The sequence below is a fragment of the Bos mutus genome, chromosome X (assembly GCF_027580195.1).
Source record: "Bos mutus isolate GX-2022 chromosome X, NWIPB_WYAK_1.1, whole genome shotgun sequence".
Classification (NCBI taxonomy): domain Eukaryota; kingdom Metazoa; phylum Chordata; class Mammalia; order Artiodactyla; family Bovidae; genus Bos; species Bos mutus.
In genome coordinates, this window is record NC_091646.1 from 124,194,794 (window position 1) to 124,219,985 (window position 25,192).

The following is a 25,192-nucleotide window of genomic DNA, read 5'->3' on the forward strand; positions in this document are numbered from 1 at the left end:
TGAACATTGTTGTTGTTCTGGATACAAAAGGTATAATTTAGTTTAAATAAGATCTGAAACACCTTTATGAAACTTATTTTGCTCAATGGGTATGATATTAAAATTATGTATATATGGAAGTGAAGTGAAAGCTACTCAGCTGCTCTTTTTGACCCCATGAACTGTAGCCCACCTGGCTCCTCTATCCATGGGGATTTCCCAAGAAAGAAAATACTGGAGTGGGTTGCTGTTTCCTTCTCCAGTGTGTATATAACTATGACTCAAACTGTGGGGACAATTTTAAATACTTTTTAAAAAAATGTGCATTCTAATCTGTGCTATCTAATATAATAACCACTATCCACATGTGACTATTTAAATTTTAATTTTAATTAGCTAAAATGAGATACAATTTAAAAGGTAATTCCTACATCTAAGTAGCCACATCTCAAAGTACTCAAAAGCCACAGGTGGCTACTACCATGTTGGGCAATGTAAAATCATAGAATTTTGCCAACACAATGGAAAGTTCTATTGGACGGGGCTGGTCTAGTAACTAATGTAAACAAACACCATAATAGAGCTAACTATATAAATCTTGAAAAATTTCTGCAAATATGCAGTTTTTGTTTTTGTAATTCTACTTCTAATACAGGAAATATTTGAGATACCACAAAATACAAATCAAATTTTAAATCTGCATGTACAATTTGAAAGTTAACCTTGCCTAGGGTATAAATTAACGTTTATATATTAACTGTATTACTAATAGTTTGTAAAATTATTTGCAAAATAATAGTGAATAGTGAAGCCAAAGACTAATTTGGATGAATTAATCTGAAATTAAGAATCTGCAAAATTTTTTGGTTATATGTAAGCCATACTGCCCTTCTGAAACAGTGTAGCTTAACTCAAGCTCTGTACTGCAGAATCACTTGACATACTGAGTGTCAATACCAGCAAGTTCCCATGCTTGGTATTATGGTTTGCCTAACCAAGTATGGCTCTATGTCACTACTTATATCTGCATCACTAACACTCAGATTACATCTGTCATTAAGAACTAAATGTACTATTTTCACTCTACATTAAAACAGCAATAATAACAATCTAGCTTAACTCAAGCTCTGTACTGCAGAATCACTTGACATACTGAGTGTCAATACCAGCAAGTTCCCATGCTTGGTATTATGGTTCGCCTAACCAAGTATGGCTCTATGTCACTACTTATATCTGCATCACTAACACTTAGATTACATCTGTTATTAAGAACTAAATGTACTATTTTCACTCTACATAAAAAACAGCAATAACAATCTAGCTTAACTCAAGCTCTGTACTGCAGAATCACTTGACATACTGAGTGTCAATACCAGCAAGTTCCCATGCTTGGTATTATGGTTCGCCTAACCAAGTATGGCTCTATGTCACTACTTATATCTGCATCACTAACACTTAGATTACATCTGTTATTAAGAACTAAATGTACTATTTTCACTCTACATTAAAATAGCAATAATAACAATCTAGCTTAACTCAAGCTCTGTACTGCAGAATCACTTGACATATTGAGGTCAATACCAGCAAGTTCCCATGCTTGGTATTATGGTTCGCCTAACCAAGTATGGCTCTATGTCACTACTTATATCTGCATCACTAACACTTAGATTACATCTGTTATTAAGAACTAAATGTACTATTTTCACTCTACATTAAAACAGCAATAATAACAATCTAGCTTAACTCAAGCTCTGTACTGCAGAATCACTTGACATACTGAGTGTCAATACCAGCAAGTTCCCATGCTTGGTATTATGGTTCGCCTAACCAAGTATGGCTCTATGTCACTACTTATATCTGCATCACTAACACTTAGATTACATCTGTTATTAAGAACTAAATGTACTATTTTCACTCTACATTAAAACAGCAATAATAACAATCTAGCTTAACTCAAGCTCTGTACTGCAGAATCACTTGACATATTGAGTGTCAATACCAGCAAGTTCCCATGCTTGGTATTATGGTTCGCCTAACCAAGTATGGCTCTATGTCATTACTTATATCTGCATCACTAACACTCAGATTACATCTGTCATTAAGAACTAAATGTACTATTTTCACTCTACATTAAAACAGCAATAATAACAATCTTTAGGAGTTTACTATCATTCTCTTATTGAGAGGTTCTTATTGGAATACTGCCCATCACTTTACTCATAAAATGAAACATCGCCTATCTTCCTAATGCAATTCTGCCTTCCTTGTGGGCAAAAAAAGAATGTAGGTTATTTCTTTAAGTGTGAATACTGATCTACAATGCTACTACAACAGGCTAATTTTGGAGTTAATAACTTGAGAAACTTACAGGGTGGTACAATAGCAAAAAAGAAAAGGTTGGATGGCTAACATTTAGTCAGCTAAGTCGGGATCTTTTGGCTTGGACTCTGTTGAAGGAGTTGTTGGTGGAAGTAACTGTATTTCATATGTGGGCCACTCCAGGTCACATCTAAGACTATAGATACAACTATTGATAGCCATCACACACAATCTCCAGTCGTATCCATTTTCTGATAGATCACAAGTCGGGTAGATTTCCTGGAGAAACTCTGGTGGTAAAGTCCAAAAATATGACAATTAATTAGAAATCACTTCCCAGAGAAATGAATTTATTCAACCTTAGTACTATTTCTCTTTCTGTGAAAAGGTCATTAAGACTTTAATTAAAACACATGGACTGTAACTTTCATTAAATTAGCTGAACAATCTTTTCATCTGAAAGGATAATAATATGAAATAGCACCATTCTTCAATCACACACACACACACACACACACACACACAAACCAATATCCCATCATCTTACTATGTAACCAGGATGGAAACCCTCTGCTCTCTTCAGTGCCCAATATAAACTTTCCTTATTCTTAAATTTATCAAACACACATCTAGCATGTTATTCATTGTATCATAAAGACATGCTATTAATAATAAGGCTCTAATACACCAGAGGCTGCAGTGTCTTTCATAATTTTAGAGGCAAGAAGCTGTGACTGCTAAATTCTTTGCCACTGCTTGGTTTATCTCAGACAAAAGAAATAAGAGTCTTTAGATCTTGCAGTTAAATGAAAACTTCTGTAACAAAATGTGACAGGGCAACATACCTCAAGGAGCACTCTTAGAGAAAGTGGGAGGACAAAGGGAAAGGTGGGGAAGACAGGTGTTAACCAGAAGAACAGAGCTGCTCTTAGATACTTTCTTAGGTAATTTCCTAAGGACCTTTGAGCTCTTAGAAAAAGATCTGGCAATCACTACAGGCCAGCATTACTTGGCTACATTAATGTCATCTGCTTTTCAATAGGATTAATAGGCTGGAAAAAGGGTAAACTATTAGGAGATCCAACCAGTCCATTCTGAAGGAGATCAGCCCTGGGATTTCTTTGGAAGGAATGATGCTAAAGCTGAAACTCCAGTACTTTGGCCACCTCATGCAAAGAGTTGACTCATTGGAAAAGACTCTGATGCTGGGAGGGATTGGGGGCAGGAGGAGAAGGGGATGACAGAGGATGAGATGGCTGGATGGCATCACTGACTCGATGGATGTGAGTCTCAGTGAACTCCGGGAGTTGGTGATGGACAGGGAGGCCTGGTGTGCTGCAATTCATGGGGTCGCAAAGAGCTGGACATGACTGAGTGACTGATCTGATCTGATCTGATCTTGTCAGTAATTTTTATATTGATTACATGTTGAAGTGATGATATTTAATATATTCTGGTCAAATAATATAGATTTTTAAAATTTAAATAACAGGCTGGGAAATCAAGACAATGCCATAAACACAGTGTATGTCCAAATTTTTTAGCATGTCATGTGACAAAGTAAAAAAGCTTTCATATTCAAAGGGCTAACAGATCAGTGGTAGCCTGGAAGGAGGCTTTAGTGGTATAACACTGGATTCAGCATCAAGTTCTATCCTGCTTCATATTTTTATTAACAAAAAAGAAGTTATGGAAAGCAGGCTTGTCCCATCTCCCAAAGACAGCAAAACTGGGACAGATAATAGACTGGAAGACAAGTACCTGCAAAGCTTCCTATTGAAAGCTTTTATTTTATTATTGACTGCAATGAGGAACCGAAATTGGTTGGTTGTTTCCCAAAATGTATTATCTGAAACATTAGTCATAAAAGTTTCTTAGTGGGGAAAGATTTTGGTTGTGCACATAAGAAATGCTTAACTCCAGAGTTAGTCTCCACTGAAAAATCCCACAGTAAAGAGATATGGTGAATCAAAGGTGACAGATGCCGGTGGGAATGCCTGCTCTGAAAGATTCGCTGTATTAGAGGACCTAATGTACTTCCTATTGCTATAATAGAAATGGAGGGGAGAGGGGCAGGAGTAAGGGTTGTTTGCTCATTACAAATATACAGCCTATTAACTATCTCCATATGGACCATTCTCTAAAGAGATCTTAAATTATAACTGAGCTCTCAGAGAGCATCACATACTAGTTTCTTATATGACATCAATATCTTTGGCTTCTGGACATATTTATCAGTGACTACTAATTTCCAGAAGAGTTCCCTCCAAATTATAAAATCTTAGGATAAAAAGTGAAATGAGAATAGAAGAATAATGAGGTTTACCCATTGCTGATACCAATCAGCAATCAGCAGTTAAAACACATTTTTTTAATTAGAAAGATTATTTCTTCTATAAACACCTTCATTTCCAAACTGGTTACAAACTGTTCTTTTTTTTTACTGTAAGGTAAGAGGAAATGGGTTTTGATTTTTTGCCTGGTGGGTTAGTTCAGTGATGTTTAAACTGCAAGTTGTGACCAATTTCTGGGTCGTGAAATCAGTAATAGCAGCACTTTTTTTACTAAAAGTTAATAGAATAGAAAATATTGAAACATAACTGTTATAGAAAGAGTAAGTTTTGTTTGTGAAATTTTTGCTTCAGTTTTTTAAAAAATCACACACACACTGAGTCACAATGTAAAACATATTTCTTACTATGGGTTGCAATAAAAAAAAAGTTTGAAAACAACTGGATTAGATGAGATAGCAAATGCTTACAAAAGGTGCTGTAAGTCAGATTTCTTTAGTGTAGTGTGAAACACAAGTGTTCTTCAAATCTGATGGATGTGAAACGTGTGATATGAAGGCAGGAACCAGCCAACTGAGATTAGGCCAGGGCTCAGAACTGTATCTTTGCTGGGTACCAGTGACATAAGTAAGAAATATTCTGTTTACTGCTTGGTCTAAATTTAATATTTCACAGAGTTGCTGCTGGAAGCTTTATTATTTCATCTATTTATGCCATAGATAAAGACTATACTATGCTCATGTGCACAAGGGAAAACTAGCAAATTAACCTCCTGTACTATTGTTGACACTTCTGCAAACTGATAAAGCCCAGCAGCTTCAATTTTGATCCCCAGTAAATGAAGGTGTTTGAGTTTCCATTCATCTGGCAGTCCATACCAGAAGTCACAGTCGATAATGCCTTTCCTGTTCTAATAATGCTGCTCAAGACAGAGCAATTAGCCCCGAGAACCCAAAGGCAAAAAGAAACACATTCATGAACCTGCTCCTGTCACACCCTAATGGAATTAGTAAAAGAGCAGCCTCTCTCCTCAAAACTTACACAAACTGAATAAATTTTTCTTTATCCTCTCTGACACACTTTGCTTTTATTTATTCTCACATATTCAACATGTAACAAACCTCGAAGAGCATTAATCTTATTGGCGTTCAGGGAGTACACTCCAAACTCCGTACTGCCACGGACACTATTTATCAGGACTTCCTCTGTGAACAGGCTGAGAATAAGGTATCTGGCTGACAGATCTGGGCGAGACTTCTCTTTTGCTGTCATCAGAAGTGATTTTGGCATCTGTATATTTCTACGTGGATCTCCAAGATATTCTAGAAGCAAAAGAGAAAGAAGATGTCGATTTTCATGGCAAATGTTAGGTTCAAGTTTTTTAAAACGTTGTAATAGAAAAGTTGATTTTGCTGAACTTTCAAGGCTCAAGAATTTGAGAGCTTGCATTTCCCCTTGAGTGTGGATTAGTGGATTTAACATTCATTAGCAGGATACACTCAAGGGGATATGCATTCAGCATGCACAATGCACAAACAGCGATCTTGAAGTCACCTCAGAATTCTGCCTATTACACTGTGCTAATGAATTGGAAGATTCAGTATAGTTAAGATGTCAGTTTTACCTAAGCTGATCTATCAATGGAATGAAGTTCAAATAAAAATTTCTACAATTAAAAAAATGAGAAATTGAGAGGCTAAAAAAATTAAAGCTTTAACTTTTTAGTGTATCATGAGACAGCATTAGAAATGAGACAGGAATCACTCCTGATACAATGGTACATGCTCTGATTGTTAAGAGAACAATTCAGTACTCTGCTACCTTTTAGGATATAATCAGTTTTAACATTACATTTGGTAACAAATTCTAAGTAATTATTTAAAATTAATTTTATTGCATCAAAAATTCTAACTAGTTTTCCTTAATTGTTTTCCTACTTATAAAAATTTTTTTTCAAAATTAAGGATCATGATTCTTACTAAAATATTTATAATTTTTAAATGTAGGGTTTTTTATTTGGTATTGTTTATCATTCAAATATCAACAAACTTATCTTAGAATATTGTATTTTAGATAAGTTACTTGAACTTAAAAATAAATTTTAAGCCTGTTTTTATTTCTCAACTTTATAGCCTAATCATTACCGTCTTTCTTCAGTCCATAGTGATTAAATTAACCATACTTAAAAATATATTGTACATATAACAAAGAATTACTTGTTCAAGAAAATATATTAGACAAACATATGATTCTTACAATAAACATATTTTTCATCTTGGAAATCCATCATTTAAGGGGTGAGAGTATAAACTGTTGAATCACCCAGATCCAACAATTGGCAAGAGAGATTAAATTATTTTAAAAATTCACTCAGTGGGTCCAAAGACTTAACATCTGTAAGGTTAATCTAGCAATATATATTGAGTTCAGAAAAAAAGGTAAATACTATTTAACCTGGTAATTCAAATTCTGAGGATGTAATTTAAAAGAATCCAAAATATGTACAATTCTTCTTTTTTGGTGGCATGATTTTCATGATTGATGATTTTCTCTAAAAAGTCCTCAAATGAAAAACAAAAAATAACAACAAAAAGAGGGAAGTAGCTAAATAAATTATGTTATACTTACTCAATGAAATGTTATATGCCTGTTAAAATGAAATGATTATGAAGACTGGATATTCTTAAGGAAAAACATATATTTAAAAGAAGAGTAATTATATGGAGACCATAAGTCTTTAAAATGTTCATAAGAAAAAAATGCTGGGAGAAAATTAAAACATCCACAATAGTTTGTTAAGGTATCTTAATTGTGGAAACTTTTCTTTCCTCCGAAATATATTCCAGTTTTCAATAAAATGGCGTAATAGACTACACATAAATTGTGATGGCTGCCTGGCTCACCATCTGCTTAGCTGTCCTGTCCTCTGATTCTAGCTGAGTCAGGGTCAGAGACCTGTGACCTAAGCTGCCCAAACTGGATTCCCTCTCCTGGGAATCTGAACAATGACAACAGAAAACTAGAACCTAAAAATCATGGAAGATACAGACACAGAGCCCCAGAGATATCAGTGGACCCCAGATGCCATGGTCTCAGGGCTGCTCAGGCTCCTGCCTGTGGCTGTGTGTCCTCTGCTCCTTTTAATCTAGGAACTATTCACCCAGTGATTTTGTTGTGGTGGTATAATTTGACCAGAGTTTGTTTCCATGGTGTACATACAGCCTTATTATAATGGAAAAAATATACTATAAAGATACATTATTTAAATAATTTTGTCTGATCAGATTCATAGGTAATAGTCTACTTAGGGCTGATATGGAGGGCCAGGGAAAGACAGAAAACAGTTTTCCTACCTCAGGTGCCACTAAATTCCAGCATCCTGGGGAAAGGCAATGCAAGGTGTGAGTGCACAGTCACCTACAGAACCCACTCTACTTGACACTAACAAAGCAGGCTATGCCTCCACCACTTAGCTAGCAGTGAGGGCCAGTGTTCTGATGAACGAGATTCATTAATTCATGCAAAAACACTTTATGAAGCATCTACAATGTGCCTGGCACACAGAGAGCAAGACCCCGAACTGCTCCTGGACCATCCAGCTGTAGCTCCTCTTTTACCTGCAGAGAAAGGTGACTAACCTGAGAGAGTTCACACCAGTCAAAGGAATCAGCTGAGAACCACTTTTCAAAGGAAAAATACTAGACTTAGTTTAATGTTAAAAACTATCAGTCTCAGAACTAGGTCTCTATAGTTCATTAACCACAGATATAAGAGATTTAAGTTGTTTAGCTTTCTCATGAAAATTTTCAAACACACATAAAAGTAAACAGAAAAATATAAGCCCCACAAATGTATCACTGAGATTCAACATTTATCAGCAAGAGAATTTTAACACTCACCTAGTGTTTCAGAAGAGACTGCTGTACCATCAGTGGAAGGTTCTTGAATTCCTTCAGGGAAAGCTCTGCTGTTCTGGGGAGAATTCCCATGTTCTCTTGTTTCTGAGATAGCTTCTGGCTGAGAAACCTGGAAACTACTTGCACCGTCATCACCATCTCTTTCATCATTCGAATCTCTTTTGCGTTTGGTAGGCCCTCCATTCTTATCAACAGTTTTCTGTTGAAACACAAAATTGTATCTATAAACAAAGTCCCATAGTGGGAAAATACGGACATGCTTCATCATCTACCAGGGCCCTCCAGGGTGATGAGGAAGCAACTGTTTCTAATCAGCTGGGCTGAAGCACATGAATCCTGTGTGGCATGAAATAAAACTATAGGTGGATTCCTCCTCCAGCTGCCATGACTCGCTGCTTCTTGGGGGACTTTGTTGTTGTTCAGTCACTCAATCACTGTCTGACTCTTCCTAATCCCACAGACTCCAGCACACCAGGCCTCCCTGTCCTTCACCATCTCCCAGAGTTTGCTCAAACTCATGTCCATTGAGTCGGTGATGCCATCCAACCATCTCATCCTGCCCTCAATATTTTCTAATATCAGGGTCTTTTCCAATGAGTAGGCTCTTGGGGGATTTAGTAGCAGTCTAATGAACTAAATGGGCTTCCCTGGTGGCTCAGTGTAAAGAATCCGCCTGCCAATGCCAGAAACGATTGTTCAATCCCTGAGTCAAGAAGATCTCCTAGAAAAGGAAATGGTAACACACTCCAATATTCTTGCCTGGAGAGTCCCATGGACAGAGGGCTACAGTCCATGGGGTTGCAAAAAGAGTCAAGACACCACAACTTAGTGACTAAACAACAACAAACAACAGTTGTTGGCACAAAATAAGTGCTTAATGAACATATCATAAATAAATGAATACATGAGTTTCTCAAAGATGACAACTTTGAGTTTGTTTTTTCTTTTTTTTCTCTTTCCCCAGTGGTCTTCTAATCTGGCTGTACATTTGAGCATTTGAATTACCCTAGAGATCTTGTGTTTTCTTAAAGCAGTGCTGGGGCCCCACTCACGGCAAATTCAACCAGAATCTCTGGTGGATGGAGTGGGAGAGCTCCAGCATTACTTTTTTTTTTAAGTGACTCACATGTTTTTAACATACACCTAGAGTTGACCACTGCTCTAGGTTAGGGCTTCTAGAACTTCAATGTGCACAAAAATCACCTGGGGGTCTGGCTAAAATTCAAATTCTGCTTCAGTTAGTCTGGTATGAAACTCAAGACTGCATTTCTCACAAGCTTTCCAGTGCTGCTGCTGGTCCACGGACCCACTTTGAGTAGTAAGGACCTATCCTTCTCCTAATTAAGGACACAGCAGGCACTGGCAGATGCTGCTTCTCTTCTGATGCCTAAGCAATATTCAAATTACCATTTCCAGGCAGTATCATAATTTTACATTCAAATGTTTAAGGTGTAATTTTTGTAGGATATAAAAGGGAATGTGAAAAATAAGCAGATTTGGTTTCATACAGATGGTGCTTGAGTTATCACTGAAATCAAGCCATTCACCAAGAAAATATAAGCTCAGCTACAAATATTCTTGGCAAACAGTTTCCATCAACTTACTCTAGAGACACAGGAGTGACTAGATATGGTGAGAATAAAATGGAGGCTTTAGAGAGGTGGGTGGAAGTTAGGAATTGTCATTATGTTAAATGCTTCATCAGAAGGCAATAGACATGACTCTCTTCCCTACTGACCTGTTTGTGTTTAAAAAAAAAAAAAACAAAACTCAAATGCACTCTGAAGACAGGATCGTGAGAGAGAAGTCAGAGTCCCACTTACCATGTAGCTATACAGATTATAAAATATCTGTGAAAACTTAACCTCATGATATGCATCATTTTCACCAGTTTCTGCCATCACTGAAGGTGAACAAGTAATGAAGTACCTTCCTTTTCTTCTGTGCCATTCCTAACTACCATTAGAACAGCTAAGTAGCACCACAGTCTGCTCTTTTATGTGTTACTCAGTGGGATCCTGAAAAAGACTTGCCAAATATCTTTGTAGTTGAAATCTTTTTCTGGTGTAACCCTTGGCTTGAAATATACTAATTATAACACTGTATTTATTTTATCTTTAGGATATTTTTATGGGGCATAAAATGTCAAAGAGTTAAATAAACAGGCAGGATGCAAGAGAACACACCTTGCCTCTAAATTAAATAAACAAGAATTTGAGCACATGGACTGAAGATCTTGTATGTCAATACAATCAGTTCTGGAGTTGTATGCAGTATGTACTTATACAGCAGTGACCATATTTAGATAAAAAAATCACTTACTAGTGGTCTTCTTGAACTTAAATTGCAGATCAGAGAATTGACATTGGAAATACAGGCTTGCCACTCTTCTCCATGTTCACTCAAATCATAGTTGGGAAAAACTGCTGCCAGATGTTCTGCAAATAGCACCAAGAATTCACGAAAATTAAGAGGGAAAGAACAAAGAAACTGACAAAAAATTTTATTTAAAATACTGAAATTTTCTCTTTCTCATTGTCATTCTTTTCTCTAACTAAGAGTTTAGGAATTCTACTCAAAGAGGATGCTTAGCTGAATATCTCATTTCTTCTAATGTGCAATTCCCTAAAACACTGACCTAAGGAGCCCATGATGAGGTTTTGGTGCTTTAGAGAAAAGAATGTGTTACAAAAAGTCAATTATTTCAGGTGTTAATACCCTTTAATAACCCTATGGATAAATTAGATCTAAACACAGAAGGAAACCTGTAAGGAGAAAACAGTATTATTACAAACATTATCACATCATGATCCAGTTACTTGTGCATATTACATGTCTATCTTCCCCACAAGCTACTCCCTCTGCCTAGAATACTCTTCCTGTTTTCTTTATGTAGCTAAGGAATCTTTCTAAATGTCTTGTCCTTAGGAAGTCCTCCCTAATACCCTCAAAGTAGGTGCTCTGCTCTCTGAGTTTCCACATTACCACACTGGAATGGAATTGATCTGTTTCCCCAATGTGCCCCTTTCTAGACTGTGAACTCCTGTGGTCAGAACTACTTATTCATTGTTGTATTCTTAGTGCCTATGAGTTCCAGGACCTCCATACACATTACTGGAAGACAAGAAGGCAGGAGGCCAGAGTGGATTAATTATGAGATGCTATTTCTGTGTTGTCAGTTCCTAGCAATGAAACGTGCTTTATTTTCCCACTTTTTCTTATTTTGGCTTTTTCTTTATTTTTTAGTGCCAAGTTTCAGCACTGAAGAATTGACCTAGTATTAACCATAAGCAACTATAACCAATAAAGTTTAAGAATTGACCTAGTATTAACCATAAGCAACTATAACCAATAAAGTTTACCTTATTTGATCAGTCTATGAACACGTTTTATTCTTTAGAAATTGCTACCCATTATACACTACTAAATTGTAAAAATCTAGGTTAGACAAAGTGAAAAAGTGAACAGTTCTAAGATTTACACACACTTCATTATTTCTTCAACTATCAATAACACAATGAGCAAAGATCCTATAATGACTTTACATACATCTTTTTTTTTCCCCCATGCCGTGTGACATGTGGGATCTTAGTTCCCTGACCAGGGATCAAGCCCACACCCTCTGCAGTGGAAGCACAGAGTCTTAAGCACTGGACCTCCAAGGAAGTCCCTACATACCTCTTATTGCAGCTATTTTGTTTGGATCCAGGGATTGGCAACCTTGGGAACTGATACCTACTGAGGTGGAAGTCAGGATTTCCTCGGAGAACAAAATACGAACCAAGTAGCAGGCTGCGTGCCTAGGTATGGCCTTCTTTTGTACAGCCATCAAATGAGTATCACGAATTGTCACATTTCTTCTTGGATCACCAAGATATCCTTTAAAAATATAGGGGAAAATTAAAATCCTTGTTTTTTTCATGCAAGGTTACCAATAAAGTCTAAGAATATTAAGCTAATTGATTTTTAATTCACAAATTTTCTACTTGGGCGAATTTTTTTCTATACTTATTTCATCTTTTTCTTAAATGAGTCTATTTGATGCCATCTACATAACTGTTAGCAGGTTTCACCTTTGTTAGTCTTGAATTTGCTGTACTTGAACTAATCAGTTCATTGTCTTGAATAAATTTAATTCTTAGGCCACAGGTGCATATACAATCACGTTGCTCTGAGATCCCATTGCTCCCTTCTAAATTCTAAAAGTACACTCAGAGGTATATTACTGAGTGAGTATATGGTCCCTGAAGACAATTTAGAAAGTGTGAGTGGATATAATTTGAAAAATTTTTAAATAGCATTTATAAAGTATCTACTATATATCAAGCACTATGCTAAATATTTTACATCTATAAGCTCAGTTTCATCATCCTAACAACCTATTCTCACTTAACAGATGAAGAAACTGAAGCCCAACGGAGGTAAGTTATTTGAACAAGATCATGCTGCTGGTTATAGAGCTAGTTTTATAAGCTAAGTCTGTCTGGTGTTATGCCAAGTGCCTCAAACCTAATGTTTTCTATTGTTTTTTTCTCAACACAAAACTGAAACTATACCTTATATGTAGCTTGGATCCTGCTTTTTTCCAGTTATCATTATACTTTGCATATTTCTCCATTTTCTTTTTTTTTCCAAGTCTGTATTCCTATCATCATGATTTTCCTGACAAGTGATATTTATGTTGCACTTATGTTCTGTGCATTGTGTTAAGAGCTTTAAATGAATTATCCCATTTGATCCTCACAATTCTATAAAGTAGGCACTATAATTTTTGTCACTTCACAGATAAAGAAACTAATATTTAGGTCAGAGCATATTAGGTCATATAGTTAGTAAGACACAAAGCCAGGATTTGAACACAGGCAGTCCGACTCAGTAGTCCATGCTTTTAACTGTTATGCTTACTGCCTCATATATCGTGGTATACCAGGAGTCACGTAACTAATTCTCTATGATTGCTTACTGAACTGTTTCCAATTTCTCATAAGTCTATAAAAATTAATTCTTGTACCAAAATCTTAATGCAAATCTTTTTTATTATACCTTTGGATAGAAGTGGGATTACTGAGTCAAGTAAAATAAATACTTTTACAGATTTTTAAACAAATTACCCTTCAGAAAGTTTTCACCAATTTATACTTCTAACAACAGCATATCACAGTGCCTACTTTATACGAAGAACACAATTTTTTAAGTTTCTTCTAGTTTGGGTAATAAAATAATTTAAAGAAAAAGGGTCTCCTCTGGGATGACAGTCACCAAACCACAGTCCACAGGACAATCCCACCACCAGTTTTGGTAAATACGGTTGGACTGGCACACAGCCACATTGATTCACTTACCTACACCTGTGGCTGCTTTCATACTACAGCAGCAGAGCTGAGTGGGTGTGACAGACACTAGATGGCCCACAAAGCCTAAAATAGTTATTATCTAGCCCTTTACCAGAGAAGGCAATGGCACCCTACTCCAGTACTCTTGCCTGGAAAATCCCATGGGCGGAGGAGCCTGGTAGGCTGCAGTCCATGGGGTCAGGAAGAGTCAGACACGACTGAGCGACTTCACTTTCACTTTTCACTTTCATGCATTGGAGAAGGCAATGGCAACCCATTCCAGTGTTCTTGCCTGGAGAATCCCAGGGACAGGGGAGCCTGGTGGGCTGCTGTCTATGGGGTCGCACAGAGTCGGACACAACTGAAGCGACTTAGCAGCAGCAGCAGCAGCAGCAGCCCTTTACAGAAAAAGTATGTCGAGCCCTACCCATGGATATTAATAATAGATTACCTACTTAGAAGTAGGTACATGTAACTATTAAGTATTAGGAAGACTTGACCTTAGAGGCCATGGAACCTGGGGTGTTCTCATCTCTGCCACTGTGGCTTGATAGGCAACACAAGAGATGTTAAGAAACATGAACTTTAAAGTCAGAGAGAACTGGGTTAGAGTTCCAGAACTGCCATTCACCAGCTCTGTGATTTTGGGAATGTGGGTAATACAAGTAGCTACATCATGAAGTCATTATGAATATTAATAGAGATGAGGCATGTCAGTTGATCAGGACAGTGTCTTGCACATAGTACATACTCAATAAATATTATTCCTTATTACTAATATCATCTAAAACCTGTCCTCAGAATAGGAAAAAAAAGTTTGTATCAAGTAAGCTGAAGAATATAGGTTAAATAGTGTCACTGCACACTCGCCAAAATTGGAAGGCATGAGGACAGATGATGAGGAAGAAGCTTGGCTATTGTCATCTTCCAATACAATTGGGTGACTCATTGTTTCAGGTCTGTTTTCCGTGCTGTTTTCTTCTGTCACCAATATTTTTACAGGTACAAGTGCAAACAGAAAAGAAGTCTCAATTGCATGTTCTGTATAGAGGAAACTATCCTTCAGGTATGAAAGGGATATAAACATTCTCAGACAAAAGAAAATTTTAAATGTTTGTCACTAGCAGACCTACTCTTAAATAATGGCAAAAGGAAGATCTTGAAACAGAAAGGTTATGATGACAGAAGGAATCTTGGAGCATCAGGAAGGAAGAAAGAACAATAAAAAGAGCAGGAAAGTGCATGCAGAGAAATTCAATCATTCATACTTTGCTGGGAGAGATGTAAAATGGAACAAACTGGAAAACAGTTTGGAAGTTTCTTATAAAACTAAACCTGTAATTACTACATGACGCAGCAATTTCTGGGGCATTTAGAAATCATGAGAAATAGAAGCTCATGATGACAAAAATCTGCATGTGAGTGTTCTTAACATCTTTATTCATAATAGCCAAAAACTAAATAACCCAGATGTCTTTCAACAGGTGAATGGTTAAACAAACTCTGGTAAATTCAATATCAGAATATTATTCAATTATAAAAAGGAATAAAGAACAGAAAGAGCAGAAATATGGGCAAATACAACACTATTATGAGTTTTGTAATTCATATGTAATGACTGAAATGAGAATACCATTTGACACTAAGACAATGATAGTTAAAATTGAGAAGGGCAAAGGAAACTAGAGTTAAAGTTTCAACACATCATTCTAAGGAGTAAAATGTTGATACCAGTAGACTGTGACAAGCCACATACATATATAACAACACCCAGAGTGACCAGAAGGAAAACTATACGAAGCAATATACTCAAAAACAAATAAATCAATATGAAATACTAGAAAATGTTCAGGTAACCCACAGAAATGCAAAAAATAAAATCAGGAACCAAAGAAAAAATAATAAAACTGCAGACTTAAAACGCTGATATCAATAATTACTTTAAATGTAAATGACTTAACCATATCAATTAAATGGCAGTAATTGATAAAGTGAATAAAAACAAGACCCAACTATATGCCATCTATAAGAAAATCTATAAGTTCAATTACAGTAATAAATTGAAAGTAAAATGATAGAAAAATATATACCGTGCAAATATTAACAATAAAAAGAGTAGTTATGTGGATATCAGATAAAATAGACTTCACAGGCTTCCCTGGTGATCTACAGGTTAAGAATCCACCTGCCAATCCAGGGGACACAGTTCAACTATTGAAGCCAGCCTGCCTAGAGCCCGTGCTCCACGACAGGAGAAGCCACTGCAAAGAAAAGCCCACACACGGAAACTAGAGAAAACCCAGGCACAGCAATGAAGACCCAGTAGAGCCAAAAATAAAGAAATCTTTCTAAAAAGTAGACTTCAGAGCAAACAAAGTTACTAGAGACAAAAAGGATGAAAGGCTCAATCCCCCAGGAAGACATACCAATCTTTAATATGCCAAGCAACAGAGTCTCAAAATACGTGAAGCAAAAAGTGAAAGAGTTGAAAGGAGAAATAATCAGATCTACAGTTATATTTGAGGACCTCAACACCCTCCTGTCAGCAACTGGTGGAACAACCAGAAAAAGCAGCAAAGATATAGAAGACCCAAACAATACAATCAACCAACAGGATTCTCATTAGAGAAGGAAATGGCAACCCCCTCCAGTATTCCTGCCTGGAGAATTCCATGGACAAAGGAGCCTGGCAGGCTACAGTCCCTGGGGTCGCCAAGAGTCGGACACGATTGAGTGACTATCACTCATTCCATCCAATAAAAGCAGAATACATATTTTTGTCAAATGCCTGTGCATCATTCACCAAGACAGACCACATTCTGAGCCGGAGAAACATCTCAACAAATTTAAAAGAAATGATTAATATATGGTATATTGTCTGACCATAATGGAATCAAATTAGACATCAATAATAGAAAGAAGAAAATCTTTAAACACTTAGAAAATAAACAGCATATTTCTAATTAATACATAAAGAGGACATTTCATGGACATGATAAAATGTATAGGACTTAATAAAAATACAACACATCAAAATATATGGGATGCAACTAAAGTGATACTGAAAGTGAAATTTACAGCACTAAATTCTTACACTAGAAGAGAGGAAAAAGTCCCAAATCTATAATCAAAGCTCCCGCACCAAAAGTGAAGAGAAGAGTAAAAGAAACCCAAAATATACAAAATATAATGAAATAATAAAAAGCAGAAATCAATGAAAATGAAAATAGGAAAAATAGGAAAAGAAGCAAACAGCTGGTACCTCAAAAAAGATTAATAAAGCTAATAAACTTCTAGAAAGACTCACAAAAATAAAAAAGGTGATGTAAATCATCAATATCAAGAATGCAATGGGATATTTAGCAGCCATTAAAAAGATAATAGGGAATACTACAATTCAGTTTACGCTCACAGATTTGATAACTTAGAAGAACTGTACCAATTCTCCCAAAATTACAAATACTAAAACTTAACCAAGATTACAGAGACAATCTGCTGCTGCTGCTGCTGCTGCTGCTAAGTCACTTCAGTCGTGTCCGACTCTGTGCGACCCCATAGACAGCACAGCCCACCAGGCTCCCCCGTCTCTGGGATTCTCCAGGCAAGAACACTGGAGTGGGTTGCCACTGCCTTCTCCAATGCATGAAAGTGAAAAATGAAAGTGAAGTCGCTCAGTCATGTCCGACCCTCAGCGACCCCATGGACTACAGCCTTCCAGGCTCCTCCATCCATGGGATTTTCCAGGCAAGAGTACTGGAGTGGGGTGCCATTGCCTTCTCTGACAGAGACTATCTAAATAGTCTTATAACCATCAAGGAAATTAGATTTGCAATTAAAAAGCTCCCCCCAAAAAGGAATCTACAAGCCCAAGTTGATCTGTGGGTTTAACATAATTCCCATCAAAATCCCAGCAATTTTGGGGGGAAACATAAACAAGCTTATTCTAAAATGAGGATGGAAAGGCACAGGTACTAGAATATTTAAAATGATTGTTGAAAAAGAAGAATAAAGTAGGAGGAATCATTCTACCTGATGACAACGTTTACTGTATAACAACAACAATCACAAGGTTGTGGTTTGGTAGAGGGGTAGAAACATAAATCAGTGGAAAACAATAGAGAACCCAGAAATAGATCTAATGGTTTTTTATTACTGAATAAAAGCAATTCAATGGAGGAAAGATTGTGCTGCAGCAACTGGATAGGCATAGGGAAAAAAAAAAAAAAGAAGAAGAACCTCAACCTACATCTCACACCTTATACAAAATTAACTCAAATGTGAACTGTAAAAGATAAAACCTTTAGAAAAAACATAGGAGAAAAAATTGGGGATCAAAGACTAGACAGAGTTCATAGACTCTATACTAAAAGTATAAAATCCATAAAAAGAAAGTATAAATTGAACCTCAAAAAATTAAAAATTTTCTCTCTGCAAAACAAAACAAAAACACCTGTAGAAAGGATGACAAGGAAAGCTGCAGATAGGAAGAAAATATTTGCAAACCACATAAACAACAAAAGATTAGTATCCCAAATATCTAAACAACTCCCAAAACACAGCAGTAAAAAAAAGAAAAAAATTATAGAACAGACATTTCAGAGAAAGAACATACAGATGGAAAATTAGCATACGTGAAGATGCTGCACACCATTATCCAAGGCAAATGCATATCAAACCCACAACAAAGTATTAATGTATACCTATCAGAATGGATAAAATTTTTAAAAATAGTGAAAATACCAAATGCCAGTGAGGATGCAGAGAGAATGAATTACTTATACATTGCTGGTGGGACTATAAAATCAGTCATTCTGAAAATAGTTTGCCTGTTTCTTATAAAACTTAATATGCAATTATACTACCCAGCAACTGTGCTCTTGAGCATTTATCATAGGGAAATGAAAACTATGTTCAGACAAAAACCTGCACAAGAATGTTTACATCAACTTTACTCTTAATACTTAAAAACTGGAAACAACCCAGATATCCTTCATTAGGTAAACAGATAAACAAATCATGGTACACCAATTCCATGGAATAGAGCTCAGCAACAAAAAAGGAAGAAACCACTAATACATGCAGCAACTTGGATGGATCTAAAGGGAGTCTTTGACTGTATGGATCACAATAAACTGTGGAAAATTCTGAAAGAGATGGGAATACCGGACCACCTGACCTGCCTCCTGAGAAACCCATATGCAGGTCAGGAAGCAACAGTTAGAACTGGACATAGAACAACAGACTGGTTCCAAATAGGAAAAGGAGTACGTCAAGGCTGTATACTGTCACCCTGCTTATTTAACTTCTATGCAGAGCACATCATGAGAAATGCTGGGCTGGAAGAAGCACAAGCTGGAATCAAGCTTGCCGGGAGAAATATCAATCACCTCAGATGTGCAGATGACACTACCCAGATGGCAGAAAGTGAAGAAGAACTAAAAAGCCTCTTGATAAAAGTGAAAGAGGAGAGTGAAAAAGTTGGCTTAAAGCTCAACATTCAGAAAACTAAGATCATGGTATCCAGTCCCATCACTTCATGGCAAATAGATGGGGACAGTGGAAACAGTGGCTGACTTTATTTTTCTGGGCTCCCAAATCACTGCAGATGGTGATTGCAGCCATGAAATTAAAAGACGCTTACTCCTTGGAAGGAAAGTTATGACCAACCTAGACAGCATATTAAAAAGCAGAGACATTACTTTGCCAACAAAGGTCCATCTAGTCAAGGCTATGGTTTTTCCAGTAGTCATGTGTGGATCTGAGAGTTGGACTATAAAGAAAGCTGAGTGCAGAAGAATTGATGCTTTTGAACTGCAGTGTTGGAGAAGATTCTTGAGAGTTCCTTGGACTGCAAGATCCAACCAGTCCATCCTTAAGGAAATCAGTCCTGGGTGTTCATTGGAAGGACTAATGTTGAAGCTGAAACTCCAATACTTTGGCCACCTGATGCGAAGAGCTGACTCATTTGAAAAGACCCTGATGTTGAGAAAGATTGAAGGCAGGAGGAGAAGGGAATGACACAGGATGAGATGGTTGGATGGCATCACCGACTCAATGGACATGAGTTTGCATAGGCTCTGGGAGTTGGTGATGGACAGGGAGGCCTGGGGTGCTGCAGTTCATGGGGTCGCAAAGAGTCAGACATGACTGAGGGACTGAACTCCAGTGAACTTAAATAATATGAGTTGATTAATAGAACACTGTCTTGCAATGACAAAATTATATAGAGAGAAAACACATTAATATTTGGATGGATTGCAGATGAAGCTAGGTAAGGAATGACAAGAAAGACGTGGGTATGTTTATAAAAAGGCAAAAGATGGTTCTTGAGAGTGACAGAACAATTCTGTATCATGACTGGTAGTGGTCAATATCCAAACCTTAACACTTTACAAAAGTGCAGAGAACTAAACACACACACACACACACGAATACAAGTAAAACTGAGTACATCTGAAAAGATCTGTAGATCATATCAATCTCAAAATCTTAGTTGTCATATTTTACTATATTTTTGCAAAATACTACTACTGGGAGATATTGGGTAAAGGGTACATAAGATCTCTCTGTATTACTTGCAACTACATTTGATTCTGAAATATCTCAAAATGAAAAGTCTAATGTTGGGAAAGCAATCACTAAGAATTAATATTAAGAATGCTGATGGGTCTAAATTAGATTGCTACTCATAATAGGCATCACTTCAAACTCACCAAATCCAGGAGTTAGGAAGCAAGGTTTTGAATCAGTTTGTTGGTCACTGTCAATTTTTATTACACTTCCATGATTCTCTGCTTCAGAACTCATTTTTGTGCTGGATTCTGTTTGAACAACATTTTGATAAGGAAAACATTTTCAAGTACTGAAAAACAAGAAATCTCAACAGTAATTTTTATTTCAAACAAAACTATCATTCAGAAATGAAGGAAAAATAAAGACATCCCTAGACAAAAGAAAACTAAAAAGATGTCACGATTGACTTACCCTTAAAAATGGCTAAAGGAAAATCATCTGACCAAAAGGATATGATGAAGAAAGGAAATCTGGAGCATGAGGAAGGAAGAAAGAACAATAGAAAGAACAAAGGGACTTCCCTGGTGGTACAGTGGTTAAGACTCAGTGCTTACACTGCAGAAGCCATGAGTTTGATCCCTGGTCGGGGAACTAACATCCCACATGCCATGTGGTGCAGCACCCCCCAAAATTTTTTTTAATAAAAACTTTTTAAAAATATTAATAATAAAGAAGAAAGAGTAGAAATACACATGCAAAGAAACTAGATCATTTATACATTGCTAGTGGGACTATAAAATGGTACAGCTACACTGGAAAACAGTTTGGCAGTATTTTACAAAATTCAACTTACAATTATCATCGGACCCTGCAACTGTGCTCTTGGGTGTTAGCCCAGAGAAGTGAAAACTGATGTTCATACAGAAACCTATACATGAGCATTCACAGTAGCTCTACTGCAAATAGCCAAAAACTGGTAACAACTCAGACATCCTTCAACTGGTGAACAGATAAACGATGGTACATGCCTACCATGGAGTACTCAACAATAAAAATGTATTGATCTACACAGCAACTTAGATAAATCTCCAGGGAATTATGGTGAATGAAAAAGGCAATCCCCAAAGGTTACATATTATGTAAGTCTATATAAAACTCTTGAAATGACAAAATTATAAAGAATGAAAACAGATTAGTAGTTGCTGAGGGCAGGTACAGGGAATGGTAGGGGTAGGAGCATGAGAGAAGAAAGGTAGGGGTGGTTTTAAAGGGCAAAAATGAGAATCCTTGTGGTAATGGAAATGTTCTGAATCTTGACTGTGATGGAGGATATGGAAATGTATTCAGGTTGCAAAATGATATAATACTAAATCACATACACAAACATAAACACACATAAAACTAAAGACAGCTCAATAAAATCTGTGGATTTTATCAATGTATATACCCTGGTTCTGATACTGTATTATAATTTTGCAAGGTGTTATCTTTCTGGGAAACTTGGTAAAGTATACACAAAATCTCTCTATTTTTTTAAATTTTATTTTATTTTTAAACTTTAAAATATTGTATTGGTTCTGCCATATATAGAAATGAATCCACCACAGGCATACATGTGTTCCCCATCCTGAACCCTCCTCCCTCCTCCCTCCCCATACCATCCCTCTGGGTCATCCCAGTGCACCAGCCCCAAGCATCCAGTATCGTGCATAGAATCTGGACTGGCGACTCGTTTCATATAATGGCATGTGCAGCTAAAATTTTCTTTAAAAAAAAACTTAATTTTTAATTAGGAAAAGCTCATATCAAGGGTGTTAAAAAAACCTAAATAGTGCTACTTATAATATGTATCATTACAAACTCACCAAAATTGGAAGGGATGAGGACATATGAAGCATCTTCATCTCTGTTATATTCCAATAAAGGTGGTTGATTCATCACTGGAGTGTCATTTTCCTGGCTGGTTTCTACTTTGAGCGACATTTCTGTTAGTAAAATGTTATTCAAATGCTGTGAGAAAAGACTCTACCCTCATACCTATATCTGATGAAACTATCTTCCAGTAATGAAGAAAAAATAGATATTCACAAAGGAAAACCAAACGTATTTGTCACTAACTGATTTATGCTTAAAATGGCTATAGGAAAATCTTCTAACAAAAAGTATAATAGAATTCTGGAGCATTAAGAAGGAGAAAGAACAATGGAAAGAACAGAGATATGGATGCAGAGAAATCAAATCACTCATACATGGCTGGAAGGAATGGAAAATGGTACAGCTACCCTGGAAAGCAGTTTGACAATTTCTTATAAACTAAGGATGCAGTTATTGATATTTATCCTAGCAATCTTGATTCCAGCTTGTGCTTCTTTCAGCCCAGCGTTTCTCATGATGTACTCTGCATAGAAGTTAAATAAGCAGGGTGACAATATATAGCCTTGACATACTCCTTTTCCTATTTGGAACCAGTCTGTTGTTCCATGTCCAGTTCTAACTGTGGCTTCCTGACCTGCATATGGGTTTCTCAGGAGGCAGGTCAGGTGGTCTGGTATTCCCATCTCTTTCAGAATTTTCCACAATTTATTGTGATCCACACAGTCAAAGGCTTTAGCATAGTCAATAAAGCAGATGTTTTTCTGGAACTCTCTTGCTTTTTCCATGATCCAGTGGATGTTGGCAATTTGATCCTCTGCCTTTTCTAAAACCAGCTTGAACATCTGGAAGTTCATGGTTCATGTACTGCTGAAGCCTGGCTTGGAGAATTTTGAGCATTACTTTACTAGTGTGTGAGATGAGTGCAATTGTGTGGTAGTTTGAGCATTCTTTGGCATTGCCTTTCTTTGGGATTGAAATGAAAACTCACCTTTTTCCAGTCCTGTGGCCACTGCTGAGTTTTCCAAATTTCTGGGAGAAATATCAATAACCTCAGATATGCAGAGGACACCACCCTTATGGCAGAAAGTGAAGAGGAACTAAAAAGCCTCTTGATGAAAGTGAAAGAGGAGAGTGAAAAAGTTGGCTAAAAGCTCAACATTCAGAAAACGAAGATCATGGCATCTGGTCCCATCACTTCATGGGAAACAGATGGGGAAACAGTGGAAACAGTGTCAGACTTTATTTTTTGGGGCTCCAAAATCACTGCAGATGGTGACTGCAGCCATGAAATTAAAAGACGCTTACTCCTTGGAAGGAAAATTATGACCAACCTTAGATAGCATATTGAGAAGCAGAGACATTACTTTGCCAACAAAGGTCTGTCTAGTCAAGGCTATGGTTTTTCCAGTGGTCACGTATGGATGTGAGAGTTGGACTGTGAAGAAAGCTGAGCGCCAAAGAATTGGTGCTTTTGAACTGTGGTGTTGGAGAAGACTCTTGAGAGTACCTTGGGCTGCAAGGATCTCCAACCAGTCCATCCTAAAGGAGATCAGTCCTGGGTGTTCATTGGAAGGAATGATGCTGAAGCTGAAACTCCAATACTTTGGCCACCTGATGCAAAGAGTTGACTCATTGGAAAAGACCCTGATGCTGGGAGGGGTTGGGGGCAGGAGGAGAAGGGGAAGACAGAGGATGAGATGGCTAGATGGCATCACCGACACAATGGACATGGGTTTGGGTGGACTCCGGGTGTTGTTGATGGACAGGGAGGCCTGGCATGCTGTGGTTCATGAGGTCACAAAGAGTCGGACACAACTGAGCGACTGAAGTGAACCGAACTGATGAATAAATACTCATATCAAGTTTACCCTTAACAGTCAAAAACCGGAAACAGAGGTTTTCAACAGATGAACAGAAAAATAAAGCCTGGTACATTCACACCATGAAATAATACTCAGCAATAAAAAAGAAGGAACCATTGCTACACACAACAGTATGAATGAATCTCCAGGGAATTACACTGAAGGAAAAAACCAATCTCAAACACCACATGATTCCATTTATATAACTATGCTGAAGGGACAAATAATAGATCTGGAGAACAGATTCACAGTTACCATGAAACAGGGCAGAGGGTAGGAGTAGAGGGCAAATGTCAGTTGGAGTGAGATGGGTGTGGTTATAAAAGAGAAATATGAGAGAACATGGTAGTGATGCAGCTGTTCCAAGGCTTACCTGTCATAGAAGAGACGTGATCTGTACATATGAAAAAACTGTATAGAACTCAATACACACATATTAATGCAAGTGAAACTGGAGGCATGTCAATAATATCTGTGGATGGTATCATGTTGATATGTTGGCTGTGGTAATTTTCTATCATTCTGTAAGATGGTACCATTTTACCATTTTACAATGGTAGATACCATTTTACCATTGGGGAACACTGGGTAATCAGAACACAGGATTGCTCTGTACTATTTATTATAACTGCATGTGCAGCTAAAGTTTTCTGAAAATAAAAACTTTCATTAGAAAGAGCTACCTCTATCTTACACTATGGAGAGTGAGGAATCTAAACTAAATATATGTCAAAGTATCATTTCAAACTCACCAACACTGGGTAGAATGGAGAGATGTGAAGAGCCCATATCTGGGTCACTGTCATTTCCCACTACAGTTTCTCTTCCCACAATAGTTTCATTTCCCACAACAGTTTCATTTCCCACTGTCTGATAGCTGTTATCCATGGTGGTTTCTGCTTGTCCTGGCATTTCTGTAAGTATAACTTTTTCAATTGCTGAAAGATAAGAACTCTCAAGTGTGAACTCTATACTGGGTGAGACTGTCCTTCAGGAAAGAATGGTAAATAAAGACATTATGACACAAAGGAAAAAAGATCTTTTAATTTTCCCTAGCAGATTTTCCCTTAAAAATGGCTGAAGGAAAATCTTCAAAAAACAAA

At 37.0% G+C, this 25,192-nt stretch overlaps 1 protein-coding gene across 1 annotated transcript in view; it reads right to left on the reverse strand.

The window, feature by feature from the left end:
* Positions 1-2,391: 2,391 nt before the first annotated feature.
* Positions 2,392-25,192, reverse strand: part of BEND2 (BEN domain containing 2) — a 35,305-nt gene continuing 12,504 nt past the window's right edge. Inside the window, exons 8-16 of the mRNA XM_070366623.1 lie at positions 24,842-25,027; positions 22,218-22,337; positions 20,553-20,660; positions 14,710-14,880; positions 12,185-12,385; positions 10,829-10,944; positions 8,489-8,705; positions 5,711-5,911; positions 2,392-2,588 (exon numbers count right to left, since the gene is read on the reverse strand). Of these exons, the coding sequence (XP_070222724.1) occupies positions 2,392-2,588; positions 5,711-5,911; positions 8,489-8,705; positions 10,829-10,944; positions 12,185-12,385; positions 14,710-14,880; positions 20,553-20,660; positions 22,218-22,337; positions 24,842-25,027 (1,517 nt within the window). The remainder of the gene's footprint in view (positions 2,589-5,710; positions 5,912-8,488; positions 8,706-10,828; positions 10,945-12,184; positions 12,386-14,709; positions 14,881-20,552; positions 20,661-22,217; positions 22,338-24,841; positions 25,028-25,192) is intronic.